Source organism: Filicampus tigris, chromosome 2 (assembly GCF_054856515.1).
Source record: "Filicampus tigris isolate MCC_2025a chromosome 2, RoL_Ftig_1.0, whole genome shotgun sequence".
Classification (NCBI taxonomy): Eukaryota; Metazoa; Chordata; class Actinopteri; order Syngnathiformes; family Syngnathidae; genus Filicampus; species Filicampus tigris.
In genome coordinates this window covers 7978112-7993048 of record NC_141218.1, presented here as the reverse complement: position 1 = coordinate 7993048, position 14937 = coordinate 7978112, and the positions used below count along the sequence as shown (strand labels likewise).

Here is a 14937-nt window from a genome sequence, read left to right as displayed (position 1 = left end):
GACAACATGCAAACTCCACACAAGGAGGCCGGGGCCGGGATCGAACCCAAAGACCTCTGAACTGTGAGGCGGACGTGCTAACCAGGCCACCACCGTGCCGCCTTGTAGTAATATATTACACGTTAAACATTATTTAGAGACGTTTTTTCTACACCCTTCAACTCCTTTTAGACATTTAGACATATAAACGTTGCCAAGTAGAGTAATTTATTGCAGCTTTAGTTCTTACTTTTGTTTAACTTGGTCGATTTCTTGTTTTTGTCTAGACTCTAATTAGTTTCAAATGAAACAAATAATATGACAGTAGTTGTATTACATAAATGAAGTACACAAAAAAACAGTAGATGGCAGCATCTATTCACATTTGGAAGCAGTCAACTGAACGTCAAGTTTACCTGTGAGCCAGGGGCGGAGTCACAACGTGGCTAGTGGTTTGGCCTGGAAAAATCAGGGTGGGCCTGAAGTTTTCTCTCACTTCGCACAATCCTCCTGTCCCGACACATCGTATATTCAAATAAAATGACAAAACCGAATAATATAAAGTTCAGATCTTCCTTAGACAACCACCATTATGCCATTCTTAATATTCAATTAAAACAAACACAAATCATTTCCTAATTTACAAAAAATGTAAAACTATATATTTTTTCATGAACCTCATGCCCACCCATGGCTCTGCCCTGATGTGAGCTGCCAAACATTAAAATTATGGGTCATTCCAGATTTTGTACTTTTATCGACGTTTTTGTGAGTCTGAAAGAACCTATACAGTACAAGAATTGTTTGATGAATTAAAAGACAAATATGATCACACCTGTTCTATCATTATTTTATTGATTTCTTTGTCTGGGTGGCAAGCTTTTTTTTCATGTGAATCTTCATAATTTCCAATAAACAAAAGAGGAGAGTGTGAGCGCATTCAAAATCATCTTTGATTTATGTTGTTGGAAAAAAACAGACATCGCGCATGATGTGCTGCAATTGGCTGGCGGCTAGTTCAGAGGGTGCCGTGCCGTTCCCGCCCAAAGACAGCTGTGATAGGTTGCAAGCAGGAGGTGAAGAGTTGACTCCACAGTAGAGATAAAAAGTCAACACACCCATGTTTTGTTTTTTTGTGATATAAAAATACTAAAAATAAACAACTGAGAAATGTGGTTGGACAAGTATGTACACCCTCTTGTTACTGGTGATTTGGCTGTGTTCAGAATTAACAAATCACATTCAAACTCATATTAAATGGGAGAAGGCACACACATAATCTAAAATAAAATCCAGCTGTTCTTTCACATTCTGTCCAGACCTACTGTGTTAATTGATGGCATACACGTTTCTTTGTGGCTTTTCAGTAGGAACACAAACCATCGCTCTGTTATACATGAAAAGTGCATATTTGCCTTGAGAGAAAATAAAAACTTGACTGAAACTCAAAAAATCTGCAGCAGGGTGACTGTTGAGGGTGGCAAAGAGAGGATTTAATAACATTGGCTCAGCTGGGATGAAAGCAGCAATGCAAAACAACACCAAAAAAGGACACAAACACGGCAGCTGACCCACTTTGGTGACGCATCTCTTTGCTACCTTACTGACGACGGAACAATTAATGACGCGTCACGCCAAGGTGGTCGTACACAGACCCCCGTTGTCCCACCAGTCCGGACGGACATCAGCCACTGTTCAGTGTTCTGCTCCTGCTCGAGTCCAACATGAAAAGAAAGGGGAGTGCATAGAGATAAGCACTTGTCAGACAATTACTTTCCTTGTGAGGCTACAGAAAGAGAGAGAGCGAGAGAGAAAGAGGAGGCCGCCGCCCCCCCCCCCCCCCCCCCGTAAGAGCACAGTGGAATATTGTCCACTGAGAAAAGAGCAAGCGTACTGTGGCTCATCATAAAGTCCGGCGTCCCACTTTCATGTTCCTGGATGGAGAACAGCAGCAACAGGTGTGTCTTTGTGTGTCCGTCCATCAGCTTGTTCTCATTAAACCTTCACTGTGGAGGAAATTGGAGACAGCAATGGTTCCTTGTTTCTCCTCCTTCATGCTTCCTTTGCGACCAAATATTACAGCCGCTCACCCAAAGGGAGGCTTGGTTTCATCACGAATACAGGATATTTCACCATTACACTACATACACTTTGCCGTCATGTAAGTGACGCAGAGCCATTCGGAAAACAGGCTGAATGAGATGAATGAAAGTTGATTTTAGCTTTCTGTTCTGCCACAGTAGTGCGAATGCGTTTGAAAGCGAAGTTGATTCAAAAATAGCCGCGGTGGAAATTCAGAGAACGTTAACGTGATTATTGAGGGGCCGGTTAATTGACTTGCCTGTTGCTCGGACTAACGGCGCAGAAGTGCTCTTTTGATGGCCAAATGGATCGCGTTCTACAGCGCCTTAGCCATTATTTTCTTTAAAACAAAACCAAGCGACATGCGCGAAACTGCGATCCACTAACTTGATAGAGATCTGGTTCCGAGTGTGTCCCTTTCCAAGTGGCTACGTTTTTCTTTTTTTACGCGCATCACAAAATTGTCTAAAGAGGAGACAAAGTCCTTTCTCACCGAGGTCTGAATTGCGTCAAAATGAAGCTCTAACGTCCCCGCCGTTGTTTTTCCGAGTGCGCTGGCTCAGCAGCCAGCCGCGACATCTGACATGAAGTCAAACTCGTTTTGGCCTAGCCACAGTTCAGGCAAGTCATTGGCTCTGTCCAGTCCGAGCTCCACCACCAGTGACGTGAGGACCTCCTCGTCTACGAGGTCAAAGTCCAAGACTCCGCTCGGGCCGGCGCCCTGCGTCCCCGCGCCGACACCCGCACCCATCCCCGCTCCGCCGAGGCCCCCGGAGGGCCCCAGGATCTGGTTCCCGGCCCGAAATCCCCTTTGAACGGCGCCGGGCGTCGGGTGTCCAGCCGAGGAGCTCGCAAGGTTCTGGTAGTGCGAGTTGAGCTTCTGCAGCTGCATGCTGGCGATGAGGTGCGGCCCCGTCTGGAGGCAGAAAGGCTGCGGCTTGGGGGATGACGCCAGCGACGAAGGGACGACGCCGGGGGATGGGGAAAAGGGTCCCGCTGAGGTCTTGGAGGAAGGGTACAGGAGCTGGGAGTTGAAAGGGGAGGAGGAAGAGGAGAGGTCCTTCATTGCACCACCAGGAATAGTAGTCAGGTCATTACCTGCACCAGAGAAAACAACATTATGTTCTTTATTTTCATTCTTTAGAGGGGAAGTCAACTCCCAAAAATTTCTTTACAAGATTACGTTCTGTGTAGGCCCACTAGTTGGGACAAGGCATTCTGATGAATATTGCGTTTGTAGAATATGATTTAAAGGGGGAAGTCAACGCACACATTTTTTTTTCAAGACTATGTTCTATGCAAGCCCACTAGTTGAAACAGAGAATTCTGATAAATATTGTGTTTGTGGAATAAATGTTAATCCACTCGTTTTTAGCATTCTCTCGGCCATTTTGTCTTCTGCCGACTGAAAATGACACCACGGCTGCTCACAACGACCAATCACGGCTCAGATTCAGAAAACAGGTCATACATACTATTATTTTTACAATTTATTAATTTGGGGGATTATTAATGCATATCTAACCTGATGATTTGGAGCGAAATATTTCCACTCTTATGTTCCACGAACGCAAAATTAATCGGAATGCCGTGTTTCAACTGGTGGGCCTGCAGGGCACATATTCTTGAAAAAAAAATGTTTCGGTTGACTTCCTCTTCAAGCAGTTAAAATCCACCTGTTTTTGTCCATTTGAGGGGGCGGCCATTTAGTCACTTGCTGTCGATTGAAAATGACATCACAGTTGCTCGGGCTCAGGTAACATCCAATCATGACTTAGCTTCGGAAACCAGTTGAGCTGTGATTGGTCGTTATCTGAGCCCTGAGCATATGTGATGTCATTTTCAGTTGACAGAAGTGACAAAATGGCCACCCCTGAGATTGCTAAAACGGGTGGATTATATTTCATCCCACAAACGCAATATTAATCAGAATGCCTTGTTTAGACGAGTTTAGGCGAATAGAACATATTGCAAAGAATTTTTGGGGGTTGAATTCTCGCTTTAAATGTGTTTAAGCAACATCCCGTTAATCAAATATGTATTGCACCAAAAGAAATATTGCACCTAAGTGACATTACAAGACAAAAGTAGTCCTTTGCTACCATAGGGAATTACAAACCCATTTTGTTGGGGTGGGGGGGATCAACTACTTGCGGATTTTGACTCTTGGCTCAGTAGCTCAGTGTTATGCGTAAAAACACGTTTTAATCGCTTCTCGGCTTTGAATCATCAATTTTTAAATACTCGACTCTTGGTCCCAGCCAACAGAGTACTGTAGAGTTTCTTAAGCCCCTGGCTTCTGGTGGGCAGCATGTGAGGCCCCCAACCACTGGCAACAAGTCAAATTATTAATGTGTTCCAAATATTCCAGCACCTTTGCTGACATAACTCGTTTGAGGCCTTCCCGTCTGCGGGCTCTCGTGACCCCAGCCGACCGGTGAGAGAACTTAAGTCAGAGCTGCCTGGGAATCGTATGACGGGTCGGGTAGGGTGCCTGGCGGGACCACATGACTCGCTCCAGGCTCCAGTGCGCATTTGTGTGCGTATGTGTGGATTTGCTTTCAGTCTGCTTTCCCTCATGATCTATTGAGCGGCAAATGAACCTTGAAAAGCCCTCGGGTATGAGCTTGAATGTGTGTGTGTGCGAATGTGAGAACAACAGCGTGTTTGATTGGGTCACATGGTGGGATGAATACCAGAGATGGCAAAAGTACTCAGACTCCGCACTTAAGTGCATATAATTGTGTAAGAAAAGATTCTGGCTAAAGTAGAAGTACTTATTCAAAAGTCAGGTTTGTGTTCCTCCACGTTGCTTCTGTTTGTTTCCGCCTTCTAAGATCACCATTAATCAATCAAGATCTCTAACTTTGACTTCACCTCTCTCAATGTACGGTAGCTACTTGTGTCGTCATCAGTGGAAGATGAAAAAAGTAACCAGACTATTTTGACAAATTAAGCAGTCGAGGGTAAAAATGTCTGTTTTTAAAAATAAGGCGATACCGTATGATTGTAATACATGACGTGCGATTTGATTGATACGATTTGAAAATGTAATGATTCAATTCGGACTAGTAGCTTTTGTCAAATGTATTATTAATATGCAACAACATGCAAAAGTTAGTTCGTCAGAAAAATAAATACCCAAGTTCAGTACAGGTACCTGAAAAGTGTACTTATGTACAGTAACCACAGTAACCACCAGGGATGTCACAATATCGGCAAAATCGTGACATCACGATTTAAAATTGCCACGATATATCGTCGTCGTCATGTCACGATATCAATAGCAGCAATTCCCAAGTTGTTTTCCATTTGTGCAGTTCCAGCACCCTCTGGTGGTTAGTTAATTTGTGCAGTTTAATTTGATGCATGACTGGCCAAGCCTATTTCTGAAATAGAATATTGTGATGTTTTCTTTTCTTACAATATCGTGTGCTTTTATACATAGTGAACCTCTCCACGATATCGTGATAATTATCGCATCGCGTGGTTCACACCGTGATATTATCGTATCGTTGAGGTTCATATCGTGATATTATCGTATCGTGACATTTGCATATCGCGACATGCCCAGTAACCACGTATTTGTAATTCAATACTTCCCACCACTGATAAACCACACATGGCAGGGCTGTACGATTGTTGTAAAGAACCACACTGGTGACACGGGCAATGTTGATGTGGAGAAACCTTTTGGATTAGAAGTAAAACGCATCCTACAAACACGAAGACTTCAGTTGCCTGCGTTCAAACTTTGCAGCTTACCATGACAATCTACATGGACACACTTTGAGTATGTTATGGAAAACGTAATGAGCCCCCCTGGGGCCCCCGACTCCCTTGCTATTGTACATGGAGAACCTAATTGAAAAAGGCAGGCACGCAGCTGCACTCGACTGATAGAGTTAACACGCACAATGACACCAAACAGCTGTCGGTGGCAGCTCGCTCTATGTGTGTGTGTGTGTGTGTGTGTGTGTGTGTGTGTGTGTGTGTATTCATCAACTGATTAGTGTCAGGGCCAGGCTGCGCCAGACTGTACACAGCACAAAAAAAAGACAAAAACAACTGTGAAGATCTATTTTTTACGTTTGTCGTCAAGTTAGGATGGCAGGTGAGCTGGAGGCAGCTGACTTTGCTTCGGGGCGGCCAGGTAACGTGGAAACCTACAGCTGCACGTTCCGCACGCTGGGCATTTGCAGCCTTTGCAAATAATCACAAACCTCTTTGTGTGCCCTGGAGTGATTCCTCGCTGGCCTTCCAATTTGATAGTGTGGGCTGAAATGTTGCCCAAATCCTGGCGCCTGGCTTGCTTTGCTTTCCTTGCTTCTCCCTCGGTTTCTAAAGCCGTGCGTTCGGAAATAGAAAAGCATTTTAATCAACGAAGGTGACAAAAACGATTCTACAAATGATGTATCTTTGTTCGTATGACGGCACAAGTGGGCCCACCTATTGCCGATCCTACTTTGTGTTCAATTAGAGTTTGCACTAAGTACATTTATGACTACAGTGAGACGAGATCATCAAATTCACAATATACACTTTTTGTGACAATTGTGTTTTTTGTGGCATGCCATAATATTTGTTTTATCCCATGGCTCGATAAAGAATCATCAACAGTGGTTGGACGCCAAAGGTTAGAAGTGTGTCGGGGCATGTTTTGTGAATGACGCCTGGAGAATAACCGTTTCTCTCTTAACACAGGACAAAAAAAAAGTCAGGAAGGATGCTGAGAGACGGCGCCGGAGAGACAATGTTTTTTCCCGGTGGACTTCCAACACTGTGTGGCCCCCAAACTGTCGGTGAAGCACCGCAACACAAACTCTGAGCCACTTGGGGGACAATTTCCCTTGTCGCCATTGTCACAAATAAGCTTGGGGGAGGGAGGATATTCCTCTGCCTACATGTTGAAGATCAACACGTGCTTAAAGTGAGAGTCAACTCAAAAAAATTCTTTCCATGCGCCTTAACTAGCCTAAACACAGCATTCTGATTAATATTATGTTTTGGGAATATGAGTTAAGTGTCCAAATCCACCCGTTTTTAGCCATCTCACGGGGCGGCCATTTTGCCACTTTCTGTCGACTGAAAATGACATCACAGTTGCTCAGGGCACAGGTAACGACCAATCACAGCTCACCTGTTTTCTGAAGTTGAGCCGTGATTGGTCATTTCATGGGCCTTGAGCAACTGTGATGTCCTTTTCAGCCGTGACAGAAGTGACAAAATGGCCGCCCCCGGAGATGGCTAAAAACAGGTGGATTAACTCTTATTCCACAAAGGAAATATTAATGTGAATGCCTTGTTTCAACAAGTGGGCCTGCATAGAACATATTCTGGAAAAAAATATGTTTGGGTTGACTTCCTCTTTAAGTCAGCTCACTCAAATCTCAAAATAAAATCTCTGATGGATGACTGATTATTGGACTCAGAAGTACAGTAACTGTTTGGAGCAGTTCTAGAAGGTACAAGGCCTGCTGCTAAACTGAAACATTGCCATAACTTTTAAGAGTACAGTACTTTCCCGACGTCAAGCTAATGCAACTGAAGACAATGTGTGTCATGTTCCAGTGGCTTGTTTGAAGCAATTCTGGGGCGTGACGTGATGGGTCATGTTTAGATAAACTAGTGTCTCTTTGTTCATGTGTGTTGTCATCGCTTCCAAGATGTAACAGAAGCCGGACACAAGGTGCCGCCAGCAAATACTTGACCTCATTTCAAGTATTATGTCAACACTGTCTGGAGGAGCCGCGGAAACGCCGTGCGCAAACTTGTCACAAACTTACACTGCTACATTGTCAGTCAGTCAGCTGACACAACAAGCAACAATAAGAAGTTACTCACCTGCCACGGGCGGCCAGCAGAGCCTCCGAGACGATCACATTCGAAGGTATAAGGCAAAATACACAACAGCCACTTTGCGCTACTCTTGGGACGCTTAGCCCAATGGAAACGCACCCTCACAACACTGTCAGCTCCTCCGTACTGAGCTCAATACAAGTGCATTGGTGGCGCCTCCTCCTCCTCCCTCTCGCACCAGCTCAGTGTGTGAGAGTGAGTGAGTGAGTGAGCGTGTGTATCGTGGGAAAACCAGGAGCTGGATCCCCTTCGGGATCAGGATGGCTGCAACTTGAAAATCTGACAAATGATCGCTGCGAATGAGAAAGAAATTGAATCAAGTTGAAGTACAATCATCATGCATTCATGCTGCAAACACACAAAGGGTCGCCATTGTGGCTGTTGGGCGAAATGCAACAAATAGAGGGACTGGACGGGATCAAAATATTAGAAACAGCCATCTGTTGTCTTCGAGAAGATAATGAAGCGTGGACGGTCAGATGGACGGATGCATCCAGCTCCAGATGTCTCCGGGGTTTGGACGATGCAGGAGGGCAGCTGTTGCCAGTCTGGAATAAAACAGACTTTTTTGGTGTCTTTTATCGCTTACCCAGCGAGAGAGAGAGAAAGAGAAAGAGAGAGAGAGAGAGAGAGCGAGAGAGAGAGACAGAGAGAGAGAGAGAGAGAGACCATGTTATGTCATGAGATGGACTTGTGAGTAAATGATTCGTAAAGTTGTGTTTGCCAGGAAATCTCGAACTTTGCCTCACATTTCAACAGAAATACGTCTGGCTCAGGGCAAAAGCACCAACAATTCCATCAGCCAGACAGTCAAAGTAGATTCAAATCAGTGCCTCATTTGCATAAAGCTTGCTGGAGAACTTGTGTGTGCTATGTAAAGAAGCCACCAACTGTCTGAGTCACTGTGTCTGTGTGTGGAAGTCGTGTGAAAGTATCACTTTCAAATGATGTCCCACCTGACATTTTGTGCAAGGTATGCAACAATGGAAGGGGATATTTAACAGATGAGGTGGCAAAACAGCTGTGAAGTGCATTGAGCTTCATTTACATAAAAAGTAGAGCTTTGCCATCATCATGTGGCATCTTGGTGCTAACAAACAATGTTAAAATAAGCTGAGGAGTTTCATTTGGACAAAAGTAGTACTTTTCTGCCATCTTAAGGCATTTAAAGGCAACCATTTACTCAGAGTGTTGGGGGGCACTGTAGTTGCAAAAAGTACCAATTTGTAAAACATTCAAATGTGTCAACATTGTGCAACAAGGAGCAAACCTTTTCAATTTCTTCCCAAGGAAGTAGCCGGCCAATGTTTTTCCAAAACTCTTTTGCATCCTGCAGAGCCACAATGCTGAATGCCTGCCATCCATATTGTCTTCATTACTGGACGTGTGGACGGCTCCTAAACCACATTCTTCAGATTCTGTGAAAAAAAAAAAAAAAAAAAAAGGAGTGTGGGTGAGCGAGGGTGTGTGAGTGAGTGAGAAGTGCACACATGTAGGTACTGTAAACAACACAAACATTGCGGACGAGGATGGCCCAGGCATAACTAACACGCACATGGATGAGTAATCGCTCTGCTGCAGCCAAGGAGGATGTCCTGTTTTCTGGCTATTGTGAAGCTGTCAGCGTTGCCCTTTGTACTTTTTGTATTGTTTTCTTTTTTTTTTTTTTTTTTTTTTTTTAAGAATCTCGCTTTCCATCATATTTGCAACCCAAACCCGAGTTTAAAGCCTAACAGCGCCCCATAGTACCTTGCTGGCTGGGCAAACAAGTTTACATCAGCGCACTCACAAAGCAAATCCAATGATGTTATTCGTGTGTGTGTGTACGTGTGTACGCGCGCGTGCACACATGTTCATGGATGATGAAACCATAACTTATTATTGTTGTGGTTACAACCAAAACAGTAGAAAGAGCACTCATGCGCACCACACACCAAATGACACGGTCATGAACATCCGAAGTGGAAAAAAAATACAGATTCCCCTCCACAAATTGAACGACTGTTCCTTGCACATATAAACCAGTGCTAGGGCTGCATGGGGGAAAAAAATATCATATCGCAATGTATCATGATACTTGTTATGCTGATACCAAGTATTGATATGTTGATGAAGTATCAATACTTTCAATACCTTATGTTATATTTTGCAGATTCTATAACATACTTTGGGAACATTTGAGGTCCTTAAAGTTGACCTTTGCGAAGTTTTATTTATTGCACTCCTGTGTATCAGGAACAGTTACTGGAACAGTTTATTTACTTTTCAATCGTGACACTTGAATAAATGTCAAATGGCACTTAACTTAAAACTTTGGAAACATATGCCTCAGTTTTTAAAATGTATATTTTTATAATATTTATGTATCGCAGTAGGTATCGTATCGCAACCCAAGTATCAAGATCCATATCGGATTGGGATAAAAGTATCGTCCCCGCCCTATAAACCACCAACTTCGCAAACGTGATTGTCAAGGAAAAAGCATATTGCCATGGCCACTGTATTGATATGAGAAGAATAATACAAAAATAGGGACTGGGTGAGGATGTCAGTCCGTCAGCCAACATGTCATTTTTGATTGTCCCTCATAACTGAAGGCGCATCGTCGCTCTTTTGGGGGTGCGACTCTTCAAGCCAGCGGCAGGAGGTGACATATAGACAGGAAAGGAGGAAGTGGGAAGGAAAGAGGTGGAATGCTTCCTCCTGTGTCCTCCCTTTTGTGACATTTGACATTTCAAATGGCTCGCCATTGGCTTGTAAATACATTTGTGGTACAGTACCTTAAACCAAGGTGGCACTGTTCTCACTGACTGTAAAGAAAAAAAAAATACAGAAATCTATTTCCGGTTTTGTATTTGTGGCTTTATTGTTGAATAGACTATAAGCGCCTCATGTGGCCACGAAGCTAGTTTAGTTCGCTGAGTTCAGCTTTGCTTGGTCATAGTGGATAAAAAAAAAAAGAAAAACTTTTGATTTAGCAGGCACCGTTCCACCCCACCCCCCGCACCACAGCACCCTTCTCACACAGATACGACGAGACATGAAGGAGTGGACCACAGTTTGCGTGTAGTATACCTCGCGGTCCTGTATTTCCAAGTCGAGGGTCTTTCCTTAAAGCACTGGTGTCAGGTCGGTCCAGCAGCTGGCAGTGTTGGCCAGGTTGGAACCACCTGGTGGGGAGAAGGATATGATTATTATTGGTGATTGAAATAAGGCTAGAAAAGCAAGCATTAAACATAGAATTGATTGTTTATGCAAATTTCTATTTTTTGGAGTTAGTGAATTTGCATAATCATTTTTGAAATCATGATTACATATGTTTTTAAAAATTAATATAAGTTTCACTTTTCGAATTGAACTACAAAACTGATTTTTTTCCCCCACCACATTCTAGCACCATTATTGGGATGCACTTGTACATGAAATTAATGTGGAGTTCTTATGAGTATATGAGCATGGATTTTTTTGTTATGTGATTATTCTTGTGTGCAAATAAAAGCTTGTTCTATGAGTTTAAATCATCCAAACAAGGGGAGGGAGTGAAGCGCACGGAAGAAAGAGAGAGTGACCCGCACATGAGAGGCACAAAGAATGTGGAAAGGGCACAAAGAAAAGAGGCCAGTTTGTATTCAAGAAAAATGGCTTCATTGTGTCCAATAATTAGCTGCCATCATCTGGCTGGAGGAGTCTGGCACAGAAGACTCACACACACGCGCGCGCGCGCTCGCACGCACGCAAACGCTCATATGCACGGAATTGTTTGGATTATTTTGGCCACTAGAGAGCAGCGTGCATGTTGCAGTTGACTGTCGTTATGTCATGTTCTTTTTGTTGATGCTTGTTTGTTTGTTTTTGTATTTCTTTTGTTTGTTTGTTTGTTTGTTTGTTTTAGCCTAGAGTACTATTAACTTTAGCAGTAGGCTATAACAGCAACAGCACAATATAAATGTTTGGATATCTCTCTTTTTAAACTACGGCTTTTAAACATTTGTACATATGTTTAATACTATAACTCAATACAGTAGTACAGTATTAAATATATACAACATTGAACATAAAGGGTAGGTGGTATATACATAGATCACATATATTCCAAAATTTGAAAATGCTTTCAAAATATGTACTTGCCGGTTTTCTATTCCGCAACCACTGGCACGTATTTCCCAACAATTCGATTTTATTGTGAAAGGAAATCCCTCCGGTATCCGCTTTGGCACCTACGCCAGCTTCTCGAGCCACCTCGGAAAATCAACCAGCGTAGCAGCAAAACATTAGCTTAGTTAGCCGGCTAGCTTCAAGTGCGCTGGTCTTCATTAAATCATCTATGAGTCGCAAGAGAAATCTGATTTATTCGGGCACTAATCTGGCCCCCGAACTACAAGGAACATTCATGGAGCCTCCCGGGTCGACGTGCCGCGCCGACGATGATTTCCTCAACCTGGAGCCCGACGAGGAACTGCTATGCTCGGTCAGCTCGGTCAGCGAACACCTGGGCAGGAACATTAGCGCCGCGCTGGACGCCGCCATGGCCGAAATACGACACATGCTCGGCATCAGGATACGGGCGCTCAAGATGGAGCTGAGGGACAAAACCGACGAGATCGCGCTTTTGAAAGCGAAGCTCAGCGACGTTCACAGGGATGCCAAAGAGGCTGCGGAGGCTCCTCCTGATGCTACGGAGGCTCCTGATGCTGCGGAAGCTGCCGATGCCGCCGCCTTCAGAAGCTCCAAGATGCTCAGCGTGGACCCGAAAAAAGAGAAGAAGTCCCTCCTGCCCGGGGTGAAGAAAGAGAACATCGACGCCATTTGCGACTACTTGATGAAGGACAAGAACTCGAGGGGGGGCACGGAGATGGAAGGAGGCGAGCAGGGTAGCCAAGAGGAGGATCCAAATCCCCTCCAGCTGTGGCCAGACGGCGGTATGAGCGCCTCCGGCCCTCCTGGACACGCAGATGACATCTTCAACATGCTGCCGTCCAGCAGCCGACGCTTGTACGACTACGAGTGGGGGGCACCTATGGAGTACTCGTCAGACCTGAAGGGTAAAATCCATTACCCTCAATGCTCATCAACTCAACGCTTACTTAGAGGTTTTAAAATGCAGTCCACCCTAGCATATTATTTTCAAATCACTACGCTACAAATCAGTTGAGGAGTTTCATTTAAAATGGTGCTTTGCTGCCACCCTGTAGCTAATTATAAACCTTACTCAGGTTTTGGTTCTCTGTGGCTGGGATGGGGGTTCTCAGTAATGAGCACTGAATTGTCTTTGCAGTAGTGAAGCAGCCAGAGTGTGAGAACGAGGAGGAGGAAGGCTCGTCGGAACAGACCTCGGCCCGCTTCTCACATGTCCAGCCCGCCGATTTTTCCACTGTGCCTGGTTCCCCCGGTGAGGGCGGCACACATCAACACAATGAGGCAGGTGGGTGACAGCTCATTTTTAGCACATTGCAGATGGAAGACAAATCCAATCAATCATTTGTTTGTGTTTCCAGGCCAGCAATTCGCCAACCACACCTTCATCTGCTCTTTGTGCGGAACCTTCTGTCCCGACTCGGCGTTCCTGGAGGAACATGTTAAACTCATACACCCGGACACCGCCGGCGCCCCAGCTCTCCATGCCCCGCAGACCACCGCGGGGGACAAAGGACAGGGGGTGGACTGCGAGGAAGTGAGCCCCGCTAAAAAGGATGTCCAACTCAAGGGCAGGTACGAATGCGGGGACTGTGGTCGCCATTTTAACTACCTGGGCAACCTGCGGCAGCATCAGCGCATCCACACCGGGGAGAAGCCCTTCGTGTGTCCGGACTGCGGGGAGCGCTTCCGCCACGCCGCCCGCCTCAAAAGCCACAGGCTGGTGCACAGCGGCACCCAGAGCCCCTTTCCGTGCCTCCAGTGTGGTAAAGGCTTCTCGGTCCTCTCCGGCCTCAAGAGACATCAGCGGGTGCACACCGGCGAGAGCCCGTACGCGTGCCCGCAGTGCGGCCGGCGCTTTAAGGAGCTGGGCAATCTGTACACCCACCAAAGGATCCACAGCGGGGCCACGCCGTACTGCTGCCAACAGTGCGGACGCAGCTTTCGCCACCTGGGCACCTACAAGAGTCACCGCTGCACGCCCGCGCAGTGACCCGAGTCGGCATCAGAGTTGACTTTCTGTCAAGTCTGTTCGTAGACAACTGACGGACTTGGCGGCATCCTCGTGGTCCACTCGTGCAATACCGCCACGCGACACGCCAGCCGATCGGACGAGACGCTCATCTTGTATTCGAGAGTTGGGAGTCTGTCATCGCTCGCTCATGCTTTGTGTACAAATGTCGTCGTGTTTAATCTGCGTCATGTGCTGTTACACACTATGTAGTGCTCATTTTATGTTTCAAATCAATGGAAGTCAAAGCTAACCACTGACAATCCTTTTTTTTTTTTTTTTTTTTAAATAAAAGAACCTATCAACCAGACAATGGGTGTTTCTTTGCCACCATAGTGTTTGGTAATTTATACGTTCTCGTAATGCCAACTGATTGTATTCCACATTCACATTCAATTGTTGATTACATTTGTTCAACTGTTATAGATTTGATTGTTTTTCCAGTTCACTTTTTGCATTGAGGCTTTGGGCATGAGCACGGCGAGGAACAATAGTGAGTTGTCGTTGCCTGTGGCTGTGAACAGGTTTCCATGGCACAGTAAGTCACTCTTTCTCTCTTTTCTGTTCAAATTTCAGTCAGCGGGGGAGGGGGGTGCGAGTGAAAGTTAAGTCGTAATCGCTGACGGAAGCCCATTTAAAATGAGAGGCGGACCGGCCTATAGACGGGTACTATTTTTTTCCGCTCCAGAAAAAACGGCGAATGACGGAAGGGCACCCACGCTGCCGACGGATGATGAATAACGGACGTTCAATTTTTAGTAAAAAAAAGTCTCCAGGTAGATGTATGGCACCCACACGTATCAATTATATCACATTATATTATTGTTAAATACCTGAAAATTGTTATAATAATGTATTGTACTTTGTAATAG

At 45.0% G+C, this 14937-nt stretch overlaps 2 protein-coding genes across 3 annotated transcripts; one reads left to right on the top strand and one right to left on the bottom strand.

The window, feature by feature from the left end:
• Positions 1-1802: 1802 nt before the first annotated feature.
• cited1 (Cbp/p300 interacting transactivator with ED-rich tail 1) lies at positions 1803-12886 on the bottom strand. Of its 2 annotated transcripts, XM_086054448.1 has the most exons (6): positions 12049-12879; positions 10996-11090; positions 9191-9338; positions 7906-8468; positions 6285-6402; positions 1803-3159 (listed from the first exon to the last, which is right to left on the bottom strand). In XM_086054448.1, the coding sequence occupies exon 6, from the start codon at positions 3125-3127 to the stop codon at positions 2621-2623; it is 507 nt and encodes a 168-aa protein (XP_085910574.1). In that variant the 5' UTR covers positions 3128-3159; positions 6285-6402; positions 7906-8468; positions 9191-9338; positions 10996-11090; positions 12049-12879; the 3' UTR covers positions 1803-2620. The 2 variants fall into 2 exon arrangements, with proteins under 2 accessions (XP_085910574.1, XP_085910580.1); XM_086054454.1 differs by lacking the exon at positions 6285-6402 and having other exon boundaries at positions 12049-12886.
• Positions 12083-14365, top strand: znf16l (zinc finger protein 16 like). Its single transcript, XM_086054410.1, has 3 exons — positions 12083-12962; positions 13196-13342; positions 13416-14365. Exons 1-3 carry the CDS (start codon positions 12245-12247, stop codon positions 14045-14047), a joined length of 1497 nt encoding a protein of 498 aa, XP_085910536.1. The 5' UTR covers positions 12083-12244; the 3' UTR covers positions 14048-14365.
• Positions 14366-14937: the final 572 nt, after the last annotated feature.